Consider the following 17,054-nt stretch of genomic DNA (forward strand, 5'->3'; position numbering starts at 1 on the left):
GCAAACAAGATCTGCCAATGAGGATACGTGCAAACTTTTGTGTGAATACACAAACTCTGTTAGTGTCAATTTTGAAGTCAATCAGAACCAATTTAACGTTTTGAGTAATTAAAAGGCCACCAGGTGGCACAGCCCCACCAAAAAATTGTGTGTGTCCTCACACCGTGCCAATAAACCATCATCTCAAATATGGTGAAAATATCTCTTTCATTTACAAGTTTTAAGCATATATACGCACTAAAGCATACAAAATGGATGCTTCCAAACTCTTTTTTTTTAAATTGGCCACTTCCCATAGATATTTGGACATTTGGCATGTAAATTCCATAAACCAGCAAAATTTTCATGGTTTTCTACTGTGATTTGTTCTCGATCGGAGTAACAGTTGTGAAGATATTGCGATTGAATTTTTAGCACTAAAACGTGATACTGGGCAAACCATAAGGTATAATCTGTCATGTCTGCTATTGCAAGACTAGATATTGATCAACTATTTAGGAATACAAGTAATTGATTCCCATGAAAACCTGTCAACCGCAGACAAAGTTATACGTCTGTAAACATATTTTCTCACGACTGGCGCTGGCCTGAAACTTTATAGACTCTATCGGGGCACTGTCCTGATGACACATACTAAGTTTCGCGATATAACCCTTCAATATGGCCGAGCCCCCAAATGGCCAACATTTGTACACTGGATATCATTCGACATGGCACCCCACCCCGAATATAACAAAGACAAACTTTATGATTTTTAGGCAAACGTTCAGAAGCAAAATTCGAAACTCCAGACCACTAGGTTGCGCTGAATCGAATCATCATGACCCAAGGATTCATAGGAACCATTTTGTTTTTAACACTTGCTATTCAGAGGTTATGATCAAAAATGTATGTGAAACTTTGGATTGTTTGAATACATCTTAAATACAATAAGAGTTGTCAAGCCTTCATAATAGTGTTTATACAGCATTACAATATGATGCATTTCCCAAGCCAACCCAATCGGTGTCAGTTACTTTGTTTTGTTTGAATCTGCGCAAACTTTAAGCACATGTGAAAATGTGATGACTGTTCACTTACTCATGTTCCTCAGTTTCAACACTGCCCTCACATGATGTCCAATCTGGAAAAGAAAAATTCAAATCATCATTTCAATGGAAAGCAAGCCTCACTAGAGCCATTTCATTGCACGATACAAATTATTTTTCAACTACAAAATGGTCTACATCAACAGTAAAATCCTTGCTCACCTTCAGATGGTGCAGAAGATTTTTTTCTATTTCGTGACAGCAGCAGAGCTCTCAGCGCTTGAGCTCTTAGATCCTTATTATCCATGTTGTCCTCGATTTCTGCTGCCAAAGAGTTTGTGCCTTCAGCATCCGTATGCCCATCAGCTGAAGTCTCTTCAAACGGGTCAAGAGACACTGCTAAAGACCTCAGATGAAAAACACTTAAACTGGCTGGAATCCGCCAGAAAGACTCCTGGTAAAGTTATGACAGATCATTAAAGATTACAAATTTGCACTATGACCCATAACGGACATTTAACCACGCTGTACCAAATGATTGACCAAAGTGTAAAATCCAAACCAACCTGACCATCTGCTGGTGCTCGGATCCCAACTTTGCGCAGCAGTTTTTGGAAAGCCCTATTCTCCATGGCATCCTCATTCTCCTCAGTAAGAGGAACAAGTGGCAAAGGATGAGAAACACCTGAGGAGATATATCTTACATTTTCAACGTTTTTATCCATCAGGGTTATCATTCCAAAGCACAAATGTTGGTCAAGTTTCATGTCAAGATGGAATTCTTAAAGCAAGGGTCGGCAACCCGTGGCTCTCGAGTAGCATGTAGCTCTTCTTCCCCCCTGCTGCCGCTCCATGCAGTCTTTATTAGGCCCTGTTTATGCCTGTTATTAAAATGTGTTTTGGTCGTTCGGATCACAAGTGGACGAAAGAGGCTGTAATCGAAAGAGCCAGTTTACACCTGCTGCTGTAATCTTTTAGCATTTTTTAAAAACGCAGATTATAGACAAATCACAATATATACCCGTTTGGATTCCAAAACAAAATTTTTGCTGAAAGGTGACAAGTTTGCATCATACAGAAAAGAAAAACAGGGATATTCTCACCATCCTCCTCACGGTCATCAGCAGTTCTGTTAAGTGAATTCTGTAGCCACAGGACAGGGCCTGACAGACCTGTTAAAACATAGCTATAAATGACCATCTCAGCCTTCAGTCACAACCAACTGTAAAACCATGTCTGTTCAAGTACCTTGTTGTCGTAAGGCCTGAGCTATGTTTCTCAGATTTAGATTTCTCTCCAGAATGCCTTCAGATCTGCTCTTCTGTTCTTTACTAAATGAGACACCAATAGGTTCCTCACTGTCCAGTTCTTCTACAGAATTATCCTCTTCCTCAACTTGATCCAGATCCAAGTCCTGAGACTCTCCTGTCAGGCCAAAGAAATCTTCCTCCGTCTGACAGATGGAGAGTGAACTTGTTAAATTTATAATGACTTTTCATCCACATGGTTTTGATTTTGACACATCAACTCTGAATTGTTCAATATGTTGATTGACAAACCATTCCTGTACTCTTCCCCGGAGCATTGCGTTTTCTTTTCTTGAAAAGGTCCCTTCGGTCGGACACAAGACCCATACTAAGGATCTTGTCTACTACACGAGCCCTTGAACGTTTGGCTGTAATGTGCTTTAAAATGTTCCCCAACACATCTGTGGATAGAAAACAAAATCTTAAATCGATAGACCAATTGCATTTTCATGACTTGATTTTTCTAGCTTTGCTTGATGTACAAAAACTACAGACTGTTAGAAAGTCATGATTTTGTTAATAACCCAGTGTCTGTAACCGTAGTATTATTAAAGGTACCATTCTTTGACAGTCTTCGAAGGTTATAAGTTTTTTGGGTTTCAAAAAATGATTTTTATTCCACATAATTCAAGTCAATTGTACACCGTTGTCCCTCTTCTCACAAAGCGATCAGATTTTTTTCCGGTCTATATAAAGTCCCTCCTTCCGAAATGCTCTGATTGGTAAAGCTGACCCAGTCTGTCGTGATTGGTTCCCCGCTTAGAGCGAGTGTCTGAAGATGTTTCATAGAAGTGTTTTAGAGGTATTCGCACACACGCACACACACACACACACACACACACACACACACACACACACACACACACACACAGACACAATATCAGTATATTACACAGAACAGCTTTCACAGCCGATGTTAAAGTCATGGAAGCTGTTATTTGACCGTTGGTTTTCTTACAATGTTTGTAGCTGAATTATTATTACCAGCTGCAGGACTGTGATGTAAGTGAAAGTAATTTACAATAATAATAATACAATTTATAGAATGCGCCTTTCAAACCACTCAAGGTCACCTTACATCAGAAGTAATGTAAGACAAAAACAAGCATCATTATCAATAAAACACAAAAAAGAACCGTAGTGACCAAACACTACTCCAGCGGCGGCGACTCTTCTCTAAGGAAGGCCTCACCCTTTTTTGGCATATTCCTGTGGGTGGAGGTTATTTAAAACTCGGAACAGTGACCCTGGAAGCGCTGTAGTCCTATCTGTAGTCCTTGAAAAGCTAATTCTATTGAAGACAATATCTCGCTTGGCATTGAACTTTGAGCCATAATCATTTCACTGATATTATTTATGCTCGAACACCAACATTACACACTAACTAAAGTTTTAAAATTTTGGAAAGTACAGTATTCCATTCCATTTCCAAACATCATGATTTGGGCCTGCTTTGCTGCATCAGGGCCTGGCCATCTTGGAATCATTTAGGGGCAGAGGAATTCCCAAGTATTTAAGACAATCCTTCAGGATAATGCAAGAATGTCTGTAAGTTAGCTAAAACTGTGTAGAAGATGGGAGATTCAACAGGACAACGACCCAAAACACCGGAGTAACTCCACAAGAGAATGGCTTCAGAAAAACAAAATCAGCCTTTTGGAGTGGCCAAGTCAGAGCCTAGACCTTAACCCAACAGAGATGCTATAGATTGATTTGAAGAGGGCCATACACATGAGACCTTCAACGAATATGACAGAGCTAAAGCAGGAAGAATGGGCTAAAATTCCTCAATGATATGCAGGTCTGATCAAGGGGGGCTGCCAAGGGGGGGTCAACCAGTTTTTATTTCTAAGGGCGTTTTCACACCTGTGGATCGATTGCTTTGTTCCTTTTAGTTCAGTTGGCATTCACAAAGCAATATTTTCAAACATTATTGCCTTGAAAAAGAAAAGCAATTAGGAGACATTTCAGAAGTAAAAGGCACACTTTGATTTTAAATAGCATTGACATGCTCACCAGAATTCGCCTTCACCATAGAGCTATCAGGCATGTTCGTGGTTAATAAAGAAATAAGCAATGTAGCTCTTAAGAAACAATCACCATCATAAATTGTGATACAATCTGGTTTGTTGGTCTGCTCCAGAGTTCGTTTGCAATGGGGCCGAGACCACCTATGTTCAGTCGGTCTCGGAGCGATTGTTTTGGAAGAAATCTACAAGATTTACAAGAAATCTGGAGTTGCATTGTGGTGTCTATGAACGCTTGAAGACTATCACATCATACTGTAGCGCAGATCGGCTGTGCAAAACATTACGAAGCAGTTTGACATCAGCCCCATGCTTTTATTAGCACATTTAATGTTACAGCAAGTGATGGGTGACGTGACATACAACTAGTTGTCCTGTACGATTCCTTTTACACATCAGGGGTTTTCAGTAAATTTACATTTACATTTAGCAGACGCTTTTATCCAAAGCGACTTACAAAGAGTTTAGGAGCAATAAGCGATAGTTCATACAGGAGCCATAATACATTAGGTGCCAATACAGAGTTACTGGTTTCAACAAAAGCTAGACCACTACCTGTTGAGAGAAAGGGTTAGTGTTTTTTTTTTTTCATTTGTTTGTCAAGTATTCACAGAAGAGATGGGTTTTAAGTAGTTTTTTAAATGTTGTGAGAGATGTGGTTCAACGGACAGAGTTAGGAAGAATGTTCCACCAGGAAGGAGTTGTGAATGAGAAAGAGCAGGAGAGCGATTTACTGCCCTTATGGGAAGGCAATACAAGATGCCGCTGGTTTGCTGAACGCAGGGATCTTGATGGGGTGTAGGAGTGCAGGAGAGTGTGGAAGTAAGCCGGTGCAGATCCAATGATAGTCCTGTAGGCAAGCATTAGTGACTTGAATCTGATACGGGCTGCAACCGGTAGCCAGTGAAGAGAGATGAAAAGGGGAGTCAGGTGAGCCCTTTTGGGCTGTTAGAAAACGAGGAGGGCTGCTGCGTTCTGAACCAGCTGAAGTGGTTTGATAGCCTTTGCAGGAAGACCAGCAAGGAGGGCACTTCAGTAGTCCAACCTTGAGATTACCAGGGCCTGGATAAGGAGTTGTGCCGCATGCTCCGTGAGATAGGGTCTGATCTTTCTAATCGTGAATAAGGCATATCGGCATGACCGTGTTGTCTTTGCAATGTGATCATTGAAGGACAGGTATTCATCAAATATGACTCCGAGGTTCCTGGTTGTTTTGGAATGGGTGATTGTGGTATTGCCAAGATGGATGTTGAAATCGTGTTGGATCGTAGGGTGTGCCGGAAACACGAGTAGTTCGGTCTTGGCAGGGTTCAGCTGGAGGTGATGGTCTTTCATCCAAGCTGGGATGTCCTCCAGGCAGGCTGTAATGCGAGCTGCTACAATGGTATCGTCTGAGTGAAACTAGATGTAAATCTGGGTGTCGTCAGCATAACAGTGATATGAGAAGCCATGTATGATGGGTCCCAGTGATGTCGTGTAGATGGAAAAAAGCAGCGGTCCAAGCACCGACCCCTGAGGGACCCCAGTGATCATGTGGTGAGCCGTGGACAGCGAGCCCCTCCATGACAACCTAAAGGATCTGTCAGAGAGGTAGGATTTGAACCAGCGGAGGGTAGAGCCTGTGATTCCTAGTGATGACAGGATTGCTAGCAGTATCTGGTGATTGACAGTGTCAAACGCTGCAGATAGGTCTAGCAGAATCAGGACCGAGGATTTAGATTCCGCCTTTGCTAGCCGCAGTGCTTCTGTAACCGATAGCAGTGCCGTCTCAGTGGAGTGGTTTGTTTTGAAGCCAGACTGCTTGTCATCCAGTAGTTTATTCTGGAATAGGTAGGAAGACACCTGGTTGAAAGCTGCCCTTTCAAGTGTTTTTGCTATAAATGGGAGGAGAGAGACAGGTCTGTAACTGTTGGGAGTAGAAGGGGGGTCCAATGTTGGTTTCTTCAGTAGGGGCGTGACCTGGGCCTGTTTGAATGTGGATGGAAAAGTGCCGGTGAGGAAATGCGCTGATAGCGGTTGTCACAGTGTGTTAACACACTTACCCCATATTATGTTTCTTGGGTTTGTTGCATTCCTTTCAAGGCAAACAAACCAGCACAACTTTACCTGTTGCTTAGTGACAGTTGTGTTGAAGTAAGTCAGAAATGTGCAGTGGACTTGCTGCGTAATTCGACTACATCTAATATTGATTCATGAGTTGAGTATATGCACTCAATCTGCGCATCATTCAAAACATATCCCGCAAACTGGGTAGTGATTTGACATCTTTACCACAACAACTGAACATTACTCTCATAATTTAATTCACAGCGAGCCCGTCCAAAGTCTCACAGACCCACCCCCCCCCATTTCAAAAACTCATCGGATCTACACTAATAACTATAATGACCCATTTTGGATCCAAATAGGCAAATTTCAACAAAAGGTGAAAAGTTGGCATCCCCGCACAACATTGGTCTAAAACGAGAAGACTAATCTGATCACTGAAAGAACCTAGAATTTAACACTGTAGTTGTGACATCGTTTTTTGCTCACAGTACACCAAATTGTCTTTATTTAACATGTGGTAGATTAAATACAACCTCTTAATCTTGAGATGATTGACATTTATGCTATCTGTTTTCCACGTGAATTGTATTAGTTATATTTGCTTTTCTGTGATTAGCCCACATGAATGCTTGCACCTCTGGAATACTTCTTCAGCAGCCTCAATAAAACATGTCAATGAGTGGTGCAAATTGCTAAGGCACAAGCCTTGAAACTGTCAGGTTGTGGGTTCGATTCCTGGGTGATGCGATGTTATCTTAGAGCATTTTGTTTTGGGTGGAATCTGCATTTTCTCATTTCAGAATATGTTATTTTTGAAAGTTTGAGAGAGAGAGAGAGAGAGAGAGAGAGAGAGAAAAACGTGCAAGCTCTGCTCATCACACTGCATCTTAAAAACTATTATATTCAACAGCCCTAACTTTGCGGTGTTCTGAACTAAAGCACATGCACACCTCTTGTCAACAAAACACAGACAACAGTTTCACTCACCAGATGCGGTTCATGTCCGACATCTTTTAGCACTGGGACGGCTCCATATATCAGGTTAAAACAATCTCCAAATCCAGCGTTCTATCCACAGTTTATATAACATTCATCACCCAAATGCAGTGAACAAACAAACACTTGAACTTCGCAAACATATGCTCTCTCTCTCCTGCTTACAAGTGAAAGTGACGTCTGCTCCTTCTCTCCTTACTGCTGCGTGGGTGTGCCGTGTGCTTTTCCCAGAGAATTTTGGAATAAGAAAAAACAAATTTCTAAAAACTGTTACAAAACAGTTTCTAAAAATAAACTTTCCGAAACCTCTTCAATCGCTGGGGAAGTGTATCGAGCACAGGAATATTACGTAATACGCCCAACTCGTTTCTTGACAAGTTGACCATGATAAGCATGAGAAGACGGCACGTTTAACAGCCTGGTCATTTAATCCTCTTATGCACCTCAGCTTTTAAGAGAACATGTTTTTGGGGATCAGGAAAGAGTTTGCAGTATATTTCCTTCTCACTCACTGCAAAACGCTCGTTCTGTGACTTATGAAAGCATTTAAATTCACAGTAATTCAGTAAGGATGCACTTCTGTCACATCACATTACACATGTGCCTTTCAATAAACCGACTGAAGATGGGTTAATATGTTTATATGCTAGGCGAAATAGGCGTAACATGCAAAAATCTCTCTGCGGCGATCATCACTGACATACACCGCATATGAATATTCAAGACCGCAACATTAGAATACAGTAAAAATGAAAGAAATTGTAGCGAGTTGCTGTTAATTAACTCTCGTTCTGGCCATCCAAGATGTAGGCAAGATGTAAAGAAACTATATTTACCAAATCATAACCAATAATGCGTAGCATCAGGCAATCAGTCCGCTTATATTTCAGTTATACGGCAGGCAGGGCGCATTTCAAAGTCACTGTGGGACACAACACAAAGGCTGGGATAACGATAAAATTGCATATCTGTATTACCTCGTTCTCCGAGTGTCATGCAAAATAGCTATTTTATGAGGTACAATTACTCATTTACCCATTGCCAAACCTTTACATTATACAAGTTATCTATATTAACAAAACCAGTAATTTTATGTTAAATAAATAGCAAAGCACAGTTTTTTTTAATTAGAACAAAAAGAAAATCAAAACGTAATTGGCTCTTGATGACAGTGCTTGCATATTCTACTTCATGTTCTTTTACAGTAAAGCCTCCGCCATCATCTTGTCTCACTTCACTCTCCTCACATGATGAATAAAATCTGACACCTGCTGCTGATCTTTGCTGCAACACTTGTTCCGCTTGCGCTGAATGCTGCAGCCATATTCAGACTTGCAATTGTAGTTTGGTCTTTAACTGGACAACTGATGTAATCGGTTGGCGTTCAACACCATGTATCACCAGTGACACCGACCTTAACATGAAGCCTAGTACTGACATATACTGATGAGGCCGAAGAGACATGCACGAGTGACATATGACAGTTTTAAACGACAGAGTTGATGTTATATTGGACTGGATTGGCTCAACACACCTGTTTGGAAGTTTCTAGTCTGCTTTATGAGACCTTGATTAGCTGTTCAGGTGTGTTTGAGTAGGGTTGAAGCTAAACTTTGCAGGACACAGGCCCTCCTGGACTGACTTTGGACAGAGGAAGTGAAAGACCCAGAATCAGGTCGTCTAAGAGTCATTTGGCATCGGGTCTCTTACAAACTTGCGGTGCGTGTCGGAAGAGGGAGGGTGTTTGTTGGGCCTCTCCCCCGTCTTGTCACGCCAGGCTCTCCGGCTATATGTGGCCTATCGAGCTTCCCGCGTAGCTGCGGTATCACTGCCTTCAGGAGGGATTCCGATTTAGTGGCGTTCAGTCCTTATCCCGCAGACACTAGACTTTGGGCCAGTGGCTCCTCAGCCTTTTAGGACTTCAGCTGGGAAATGTAATCCTGTCTGATTAGCGTGTGTTTCCGTGTGTGTGGAGATCAGCTGGTGACACTACAGTGATCTGGGTCCCCCCGTATCAAACAAAGAAGCGCACTCTGAAGGACAAACTAAGTCATTACACAATCTACAAGCATTATATCATTACAATCACACGTGTTCTGTAAAAAAAATAACATGGCATATTGGTAGCATAAACGCTGATGCCAATATATCTGCGACAGGCTCATATCAGCCGATAAAATCAGCAAATGAATAATCAGTTGGGCTATAGTATAAACATAAGAGTGGCAGTGATAAGCTCCAGTGGCTGCGCTGGAGCCATAATGCGCTAAACACACATGCAATTGTTACATCCCACAACATAATTGTGTATGTTTTGGATGTTCCCATGTTGTTATTTTCTCTCGCTCTTTCCTCTCTCTCTCTGCCAAGCAGTGCTAAAAATCATCTGCAGCTGGTTCCAATTAGAGGCAGCGCGGCTTACTTGCTATACAGCGTTTTACTGAGATTAAAAGCCACAGCGAGAAACAGCTCAAGAGAGATCCCTTGACCGCTATTCCAGAGCGTTGTTGTGTTATTTGCTATTGTGCAGTATGTGAAGTGTGAAACCTACAGAGTGGTTACAACGATGTGACTGTTAAAATGTGTGAGTCAAGCTTTGAGAGCTCATGTAGGGAGATGCTTGACATTTTATTTTAACTATTTATTTTCACCAGTTTATTCCTTGGTTAGGGAGAGAGGTAAGAGTATTGTCTTCAATTTTGTTTCCTTTTGTTAGGAAAGTTATTTGATTAAAAACTTTAGTAAGACTCAGTAAGACTGTTTTGTATGTTATTTTGCCATTTGCACCTTGATTATTTAAATTGATTATCTACTTGAGATTTGATCTAGGTTCTATATTATTTTGGCATTTGTTTAACCCAGAATAAATGAACCAATTAACTATTTTCCTGACTTGGCATACTTTCATTTTACGGTGTTGTTTGAATGGAGGATCTTGTGTGAACACTTTAAGGTAGATATCTATGGTTAAAGTGAAAAGAGCTGGGATAGAGGTAAAGGAGATTTCTCATCATTCATTTGTTTATTTAAGTATTTTTTACTCTCTTTTACTTTCTCTCTGAAACCCCTAGACTAAAGAGAATTCGTAACACAATGTTAATGAGGGATTATGGCAAATTTGCTAACGTTTTGAAGAGATTTGCAGGGGCTTGATTGTATTGGTTGGAAGGCTGGCTAGTACGGAATTGCAGTAGTCCAGTCTTGATATGACCAGAGCTCCGACTAGCATAACAATTAATGACAGACGCTTTCTCCTTCGGTACACAGCGATAATGTAATATATTGAACCAAATATATTGAAAAGTTTGGGACACTGTGACACAGGGCAGGGCAAATTCATTCACATAATTAATTCAAATTCGAGAAAAGTAATGCACCTGAGCCACAAAAAAAATACTCCAAACATCTTTCTAAAATTAAACGCAACATGAATAATTTGCAAATACAAAATAAACTAAACTAAACTAAACTATTTGAATGGTTGCATCAGTTTCAACAGGATCATGCTTAACTAATTAAAATATGCGCTCCAGCGCAGCTAGCCATCAGACTATGCGTTCTGCATCTGGCTGAGCAACAAACAAAAAAATACTCCAAACAGTTTTCTTAATTTACTTAATGAAGAAACAAAATAAAAAAATTGCCATTAAAAGCGAAACTGAAATATTTTAATTGCTGGAAAAGACTGTATAAAAGCACAGGTTTCATTTGGACTCTGTCAGACATGGGCCAGGCCAGGGCTTAAATTTGAGGCCTGTACCAGAGCATACATTTGAGGCCAGTGCAGGGCTCTAGCTTGGAGCGAGCAAGTGTGCTTGTGTGTGTGCTATGCACATTGCGCTGAAGCAACAGTGAGGGGGGCACATTTCGTCTAGCTGTTAGCTTTGGCACATCAACCAAACAAGGGTGCAGAATTCAACCGTGAGGTGGCTACCGGCATTTTACTTCCGTGTTATTGTTTGTTTATTGTGATTAAACTTTATTTAAATGTTCACCGCTTCCCGCCTCCTTCCTTCCTTTTATTGAACCTTATTACAGCCTGGTAGAGACTTAACGTTAGGTTACACATAAGCACCATTTACAGTTTTCGCACGTCATCAGTATTTTCGTCATTCTGAAATGTTTTCTAAAATAGTATGTTCGTGACGTCCCAAAATACTGTACAAAACCGTTGGAATAAAACGAAAGTAAGGAAAATGTTGCAGGGCCCACTAAAAGAACGAGAGTTCTGCCATTTTTATTACTCAAGGAAACTAACAAACAACAACTAATAAGCAGTGAAGCAAATTTTGCATTGTTTATCATGTGCATAGTGTCTGGACTTTTGATCATCCCTTGTATGTTTTGCGATCGCGTTCCGGCTCGTTACGGCTATCACTTATTAAGCAATTTTTGTTAAGGATATGATAACAGATCATAAAATAGATATGCTCCTTTTAACAGAAACATGGCTGACACCAGAGTATTATATTACTTTAAATGACTCTGTACCCCAAGATTATTATTATAAACACGAGCCTTGTCTAAAAGGCAGAGGGGGAGGTGTCGCTGCACTTTACAATAATTATTTTAGGACCTCCCAGAAGTCTAATTTTAAATACAATTCTTTTGAAGTCATGGTACTTCATGAATCAACACCTAATAATAAGGACAAAACATTTTTTTAATTGATTATAGCTATTGTATATAGGCCTCCAGGGGACCACACAGATTTTATTAAAGAATTTGGTGGGTTCAAATCAGAACTAGTACTGGCCGCAGATAGAGTTCTGTCATTGGTGACATTAACATCCATGTAGATAACGATACAGATGCCTCGGGAATGGCTTTCAAAGACACTCTTAACTCCATCGGCGTTAGTCAACATGTGTCAGGACCCACTCACCTTGGTAATCATACTTTAGATTTAATACTATTTTACGGTATAAATGTGTATAACGATGTTAAAACCCTTCAGCAGAGTGAAGACGTTTCGGATCATTATCTGATATTATATTTGCTTCACTGGCCTACGGCTACAAATCAAACTCCATGTTACAAATACGGTAGAACAATAACTTCACCATTATTTTTCATGCTAGAGATTTGAGACATTAAAGGGCAGATTATCGAGAAACGCATCTTTGGTAGTTGAAGATCTTCACATTACTATTGAAAATTTTAACTCCACCTTCTCAGAAACATTAGACAGTTGCTTCTCTCCATTTAAAGAAGATTAAAAAACGAAGCCCAACACACTCAGGCTCTAAAACTAGCGACCCGGAGAATGGAGCGGAATTTTAAGAAAACTCATTTACAGGTATTTTGTACAGCATGGAAGGATAGTACTCAAAAATACAAGAAAGTCATAAAAACGTCTAGATCCGCCTACTTTTCATCACTAAAAGAATGAAAACCAGCACAACCCTAGTTTTTTACTTAACATAGTGGATAAATTAACAAAAAATATGTCAACGGCGACTTCAGATTCTGGATATCAGCATAACAATGATGAATTAATGAACTACTTTACAAGAAAAATCCAAGATATTAGAGAAAAAATTATAACAATGCAACCAGAAGGGAAACCAGCTGAACATCCAGAAATTCCAATTATTTTCAAACGTAGATCACGATGAACTATCTAAAATCATTAGATCATCTAAATCAACAACATGCATGCTAGACCCTATACCGTCAAAACTACTGAAGGAGATGCTCCCAGAAATTATTGATCCTTTTCTTAGTATTTTTTATTTTTTATATACAATTTATTTATTGAGTTTTCGACAAAAAGAACAGACACAGACCCTTATATACATTTGAGTGGGTAATATACAACAGACCAATGAATGAGGTGAGGTTAGCACTAATAAGAGAAAGTGGTGTTAGTTAAAACAAGAGGATAAAGTTAGTCAATACCCACACAGAATAACAAACCTGGAAACACATAATACCAATGTAGTAAAATAAAAAAATAAATAAAACCAAACTCAAAACAGAACGCAAGACACTTAAAAGACACTAACAAACGAGACATACTGTGTGCTGCAAGTACAGGGAGAAAAGGTGAGCCAGCCAGGAGCCACAAGGAGGTGCAATTTAGGGGGCTGTTTAGCCAGTGGGGGAGCATCCAGCCGAAGAGACTGGACATGCTCTTGAAAGGGTTGCCAAACCTTCAGAAATTTTACATCAGAGCCACGGAGGAAGTGTTTGATTTTCTCTTATTTCATAAAGGATAGGGTTCCCTTATCCAATGGGTGTGGGAGGGGGGAGACGGGGTCTTCCAGTGCATCAGAATGACACGCCTCGCTAATAATGTGAGAAAAGCCACCAGTTTAGTCAAATACAGAATTCCAGAACCGAGAGAGAGCAGGGCAGGTCCAAAACATGTGACTGAGATTAGCTGGTCCCAAGTGAAATTTATCGCAATTTGGATCGGTGCCCAGATAAAAGCGAGCTAGTTTGCTTTTAAATCTGTGGACTCCAAGAATTACGTTGTACTGCAAAACCCCATGCCGGGCGCAAAGAGATGATGCATGGAGGAATAGCAGGGAAGCTATTGTGAGCAAAGTGTATGACTTGTAAATATCTGAAGAAGTGGGATTTCTGCTATTTGAATGCACCCACTAGCTGGTAAAAGGATGCAAATATTCCCTTAATGTAAAGATGTTTGACAGATACAATCCCACGGTTCTCCCAGGCTGCGAAAACCCTATCATTGATAGAGGGAGTAAACAACGGGTTGGAATGCACAGAGCCCCAAATGGCTTTCAATTGAGTCCAGATCTTGAGACAGTTTTTAAGTATAATATTACTGTAATAAGATAATTGTGATAATGTCAGGGGGAAAGGCACAGAAGGGACATTAGAGAGGAGGAGCCACATGAGGCAAACTCCATATGCAGTCACATTGGAGACTGATTGTTAATAACATAAAAAGTTTTGTAGTGCTAGTCCACCCATTTCTTTGGGTTTTTGCAGAGTGTTTTTCCGAATTCTGGGAGGGTTTTTGTCCCATATGAACTGTCAAGCTGTCGAGTGAGCGGAAAACATTTTGGGGGATAAAGAGGGGTATAGATTGAAAGAGAGAGGAATTTGGGAAGCACATTCATTTTAATACAGTTTATCCTGCAAGCAAGAGATAAAGGAATCAGAGACCAACGGTGGAAGTCCTGAGTCAGTCGAGCAGGCAGAGGGGAGAAATTACATTTAAACAAATCCGAGTAATCTCTGGTTACACAGATGCCTAAATATTTGAAATGACTTAAAGACGTCTTAAATGACAAGTCTGAAAGGGGATAGGCTGTGGCTGCAGTATTGATGGGCATGAGCTCACATTTCTGAAGATTTAGTTTGTAACCAGAAATTTGCCCAAACTCCTTCGGCATGGCCAGCGCAAGGGGGACAGATCTGTCTGGGTCAGAGATGAACAGTAAGAGGTCATCCGCGTTCAGCAAAAGTTTGTGCCCAGCACCTCCCCTCCAGATGCCCCAGAACCGACTAGACGTGAGGGCCACCGGCAGAGGTTCAATGGCGATGGCGAACAATAGCGAGGAAAGAGGACAGCCCTGCCGAGTTCCACGATTGAGGGGGAAATAATCTGAGTAATCATTGTGTCTGCGGACACAGGCTAGGGGGGATGTATATAATAGCTCTATCCAAGAAATAAATGTGTTTCCTATTCCAAGTCATATGCCTTCTCAACATCCATTGAGATGCCTAATTCTGGAGAATCTGAGGACGAAGGTGAGTAAATTTTATCAAACAGCCAACCCTGTTTGGTCTGTGCAAATAATAGTAGCAAGAACAGACTTTAAGCGTTTTGCCAGCATCTTAGCCAATAACTTAACATCTGCGAAGAGCAGAGAGATAGGGTAAAAATTGCTACAGAAGAGGGGATCTTTGCCTTTTTTTAATATTAGAGAGATGGTGGCCTGCCATAGTGTGAAAGGTGGGTGGGGAGGATGCCAGACTGTAGTGATTTATTGAACATGCTTAGCAGAAGTGTGCCTCATCAAACACGCTCTCAGAAGTAAATAACAAACTCTAAATGTCTCCGAATTGGTCATTAATGTTTTGAGGATTAATAGTTGTTCGTATATTGTTCGTGTAATAATTGGTAGTATTAATTTGGGTAATATGCGTTGACGAAGAAAATTGTCGAATTTGGTATGCGAGTAGTCTACTTGGTTTATCTCCGAATTCATAAAAATGATGCCGTGTTTTTAATTGAGATTTGGTATACTCATTAGAGGCCAGGATGTCAAATTCTGTTTTTTTCATGAGCAGTTCCTTAAAAACATCTGCGTAAGGTGAGTCTATACATTTTGTTTTTAGTTCTGATGTAGCCCTGAAGAGACAGGTACCCTTTTCAGCAGCAATCCTTCTATGGTAAGCAGAGTAGGATATTACTTCTCCCCTTAAATTGGCTTTGCATGTCCTAGATTGTTGCTGCAGACACAGCCGGATCAACATTAGTGGAAATAAAGAGGTCAATGCGACTGTTGATAGTATTAACAAAAATGGAATCGCTAAGAAGTAGCGAAGTAAAGCGACAGGGATCTAATGGAAAGGCAAATGTCAACTGTGACCGCTGCATGGTCTGAGATTACTATAGGGCTATAGGAGCATGAGTTGACAGAGGAGAGTAATTTCCTGTCAATTAGAAAAAAATCAATTCGGGAGAAAGTACCATGAACAGGGGAGAAGAAAGAGAACTGCCTGGCGGTAGGATTGAAAAATCCTTTGAAAAAACTTTAAGAACAAAAGTTAAACCTTTTTAAATACCTCGAGCAAACATTATAACAATCATAGAAGTCACACATTAAGGCTCAGCTAATGTAACGGCCAGCTGAACATGAGACAACAGCAGTAATAGCCTTACACCTATATATACCTGGGACAGAAGAGTGAGTATATAAATGTATTCATAATAAATCATCTTTATATATTATATAAATGGGGTGTGTGGTGGGTGACTGCATTGTGAAGCATGAGCAGTGATATGTTAACACTGGCCAAAACAATAGATACAATAGATACATATTATTAAATATATTATTAATATATTACAATATATTTTATACCGGAGGGCAAGGCCACATAACTTGGTAAGAATGTTAAACAGGTGGGATCAGTTAGCCTATATTGTTTCAGGCGCAGAAAAACAAAGTTTACGGATCGAGACGAAGCCAAAAAAACTTGCCATGAAGCCATAGACTGCACTGAAAAAATAACAAGGGGATAAAATAACAAGGGGACGATATTCAAGATCACTTGCTTACGGATTTTTGTGTAAACCTTGGACAAACTTGATCGCAGGTGAAGCAGACAGGAGCCAGGTCTTCTCCCCGTCAGGCATGGTGATGCGCAGTTTCACTGGGTAAAGGAAAACCGGCTTGTAGCCGCGCTGATACAGTTCGGCCATGGAAGTATTGTACTGGATTACATCGACTACGAAATTATGTCGATTTGAGAAGTTTAGAGAAGTTAACTCATGCATTCATGACATCAAGACTAGACTACTGTTATGCACTGTTATGTGTTTGCCCTGCAGGCTTATTACAAAAACTACAAATGGTCCAAAACGTGGCAGAGTTCTTACACGTACAAAAAGTATGAGCAGTTTAGCTCATACCGGTTCTGTCAACCTTGCACTGGTTACC

General features: G+C 40.4%; 1 protein-coding gene across 7 annotated transcripts in view; it reads right to left on the minus strand.

Annotated features, from left to right (window-relative positions):
• timeless (timeless circadian clock) overlaps window positions 1-17,054 on the minus strand; it is a 123,131-nt gene that overhangs the window by 7,181 nt on the left and 98,896 nt on the right. For 6 of the 7 annotated variants that reach the window (XM_056734443.1, XM_056734439.1, XM_056734444.1 and 3 more), the window contains 6 exons: window positions 2,588-2,736; window positions 2,277-2,481; window positions 2,132-2,200; window positions 1,595-1,713; window positions 1,251-1,482; window positions 1,081-1,123 (listed from right to left, as the gene is read on the minus strand). In XM_056734443.1, the coding sequence (XP_056590421.1) occupies window positions 1,081-1,123; window positions 1,251-1,482; window positions 1,595-1,713; window positions 2,132-2,200; window positions 2,277-2,481; window positions 2,588-2,736 (817 nt within the window). Of the gene's footprint in view, window positions 1-1,080; window positions 1,124-1,250; window positions 1,483-1,594; window positions 1,714-1,748; window positions 1,961-2,131; window positions 2,201-2,276; window positions 2,482-2,587; window positions 2,737-17,054 lie in introns of those variants that run through there. The other variant, XM_056734445.1, reaches the window with a different exon arrangement.

Source organism: Triplophysa dalaica, chromosome 21 (genome assembly GCF_015846415.1).
Source record: "Triplophysa dalaica isolate WHDGS20190420 chromosome 21, ASM1584641v1, whole genome shotgun sequence".
Lineage (NCBI taxonomy): Eukaryota > Metazoa > Chordata > Actinopteri > Cypriniformes > Nemacheilidae > Triplophysa > Triplophysa dalaica.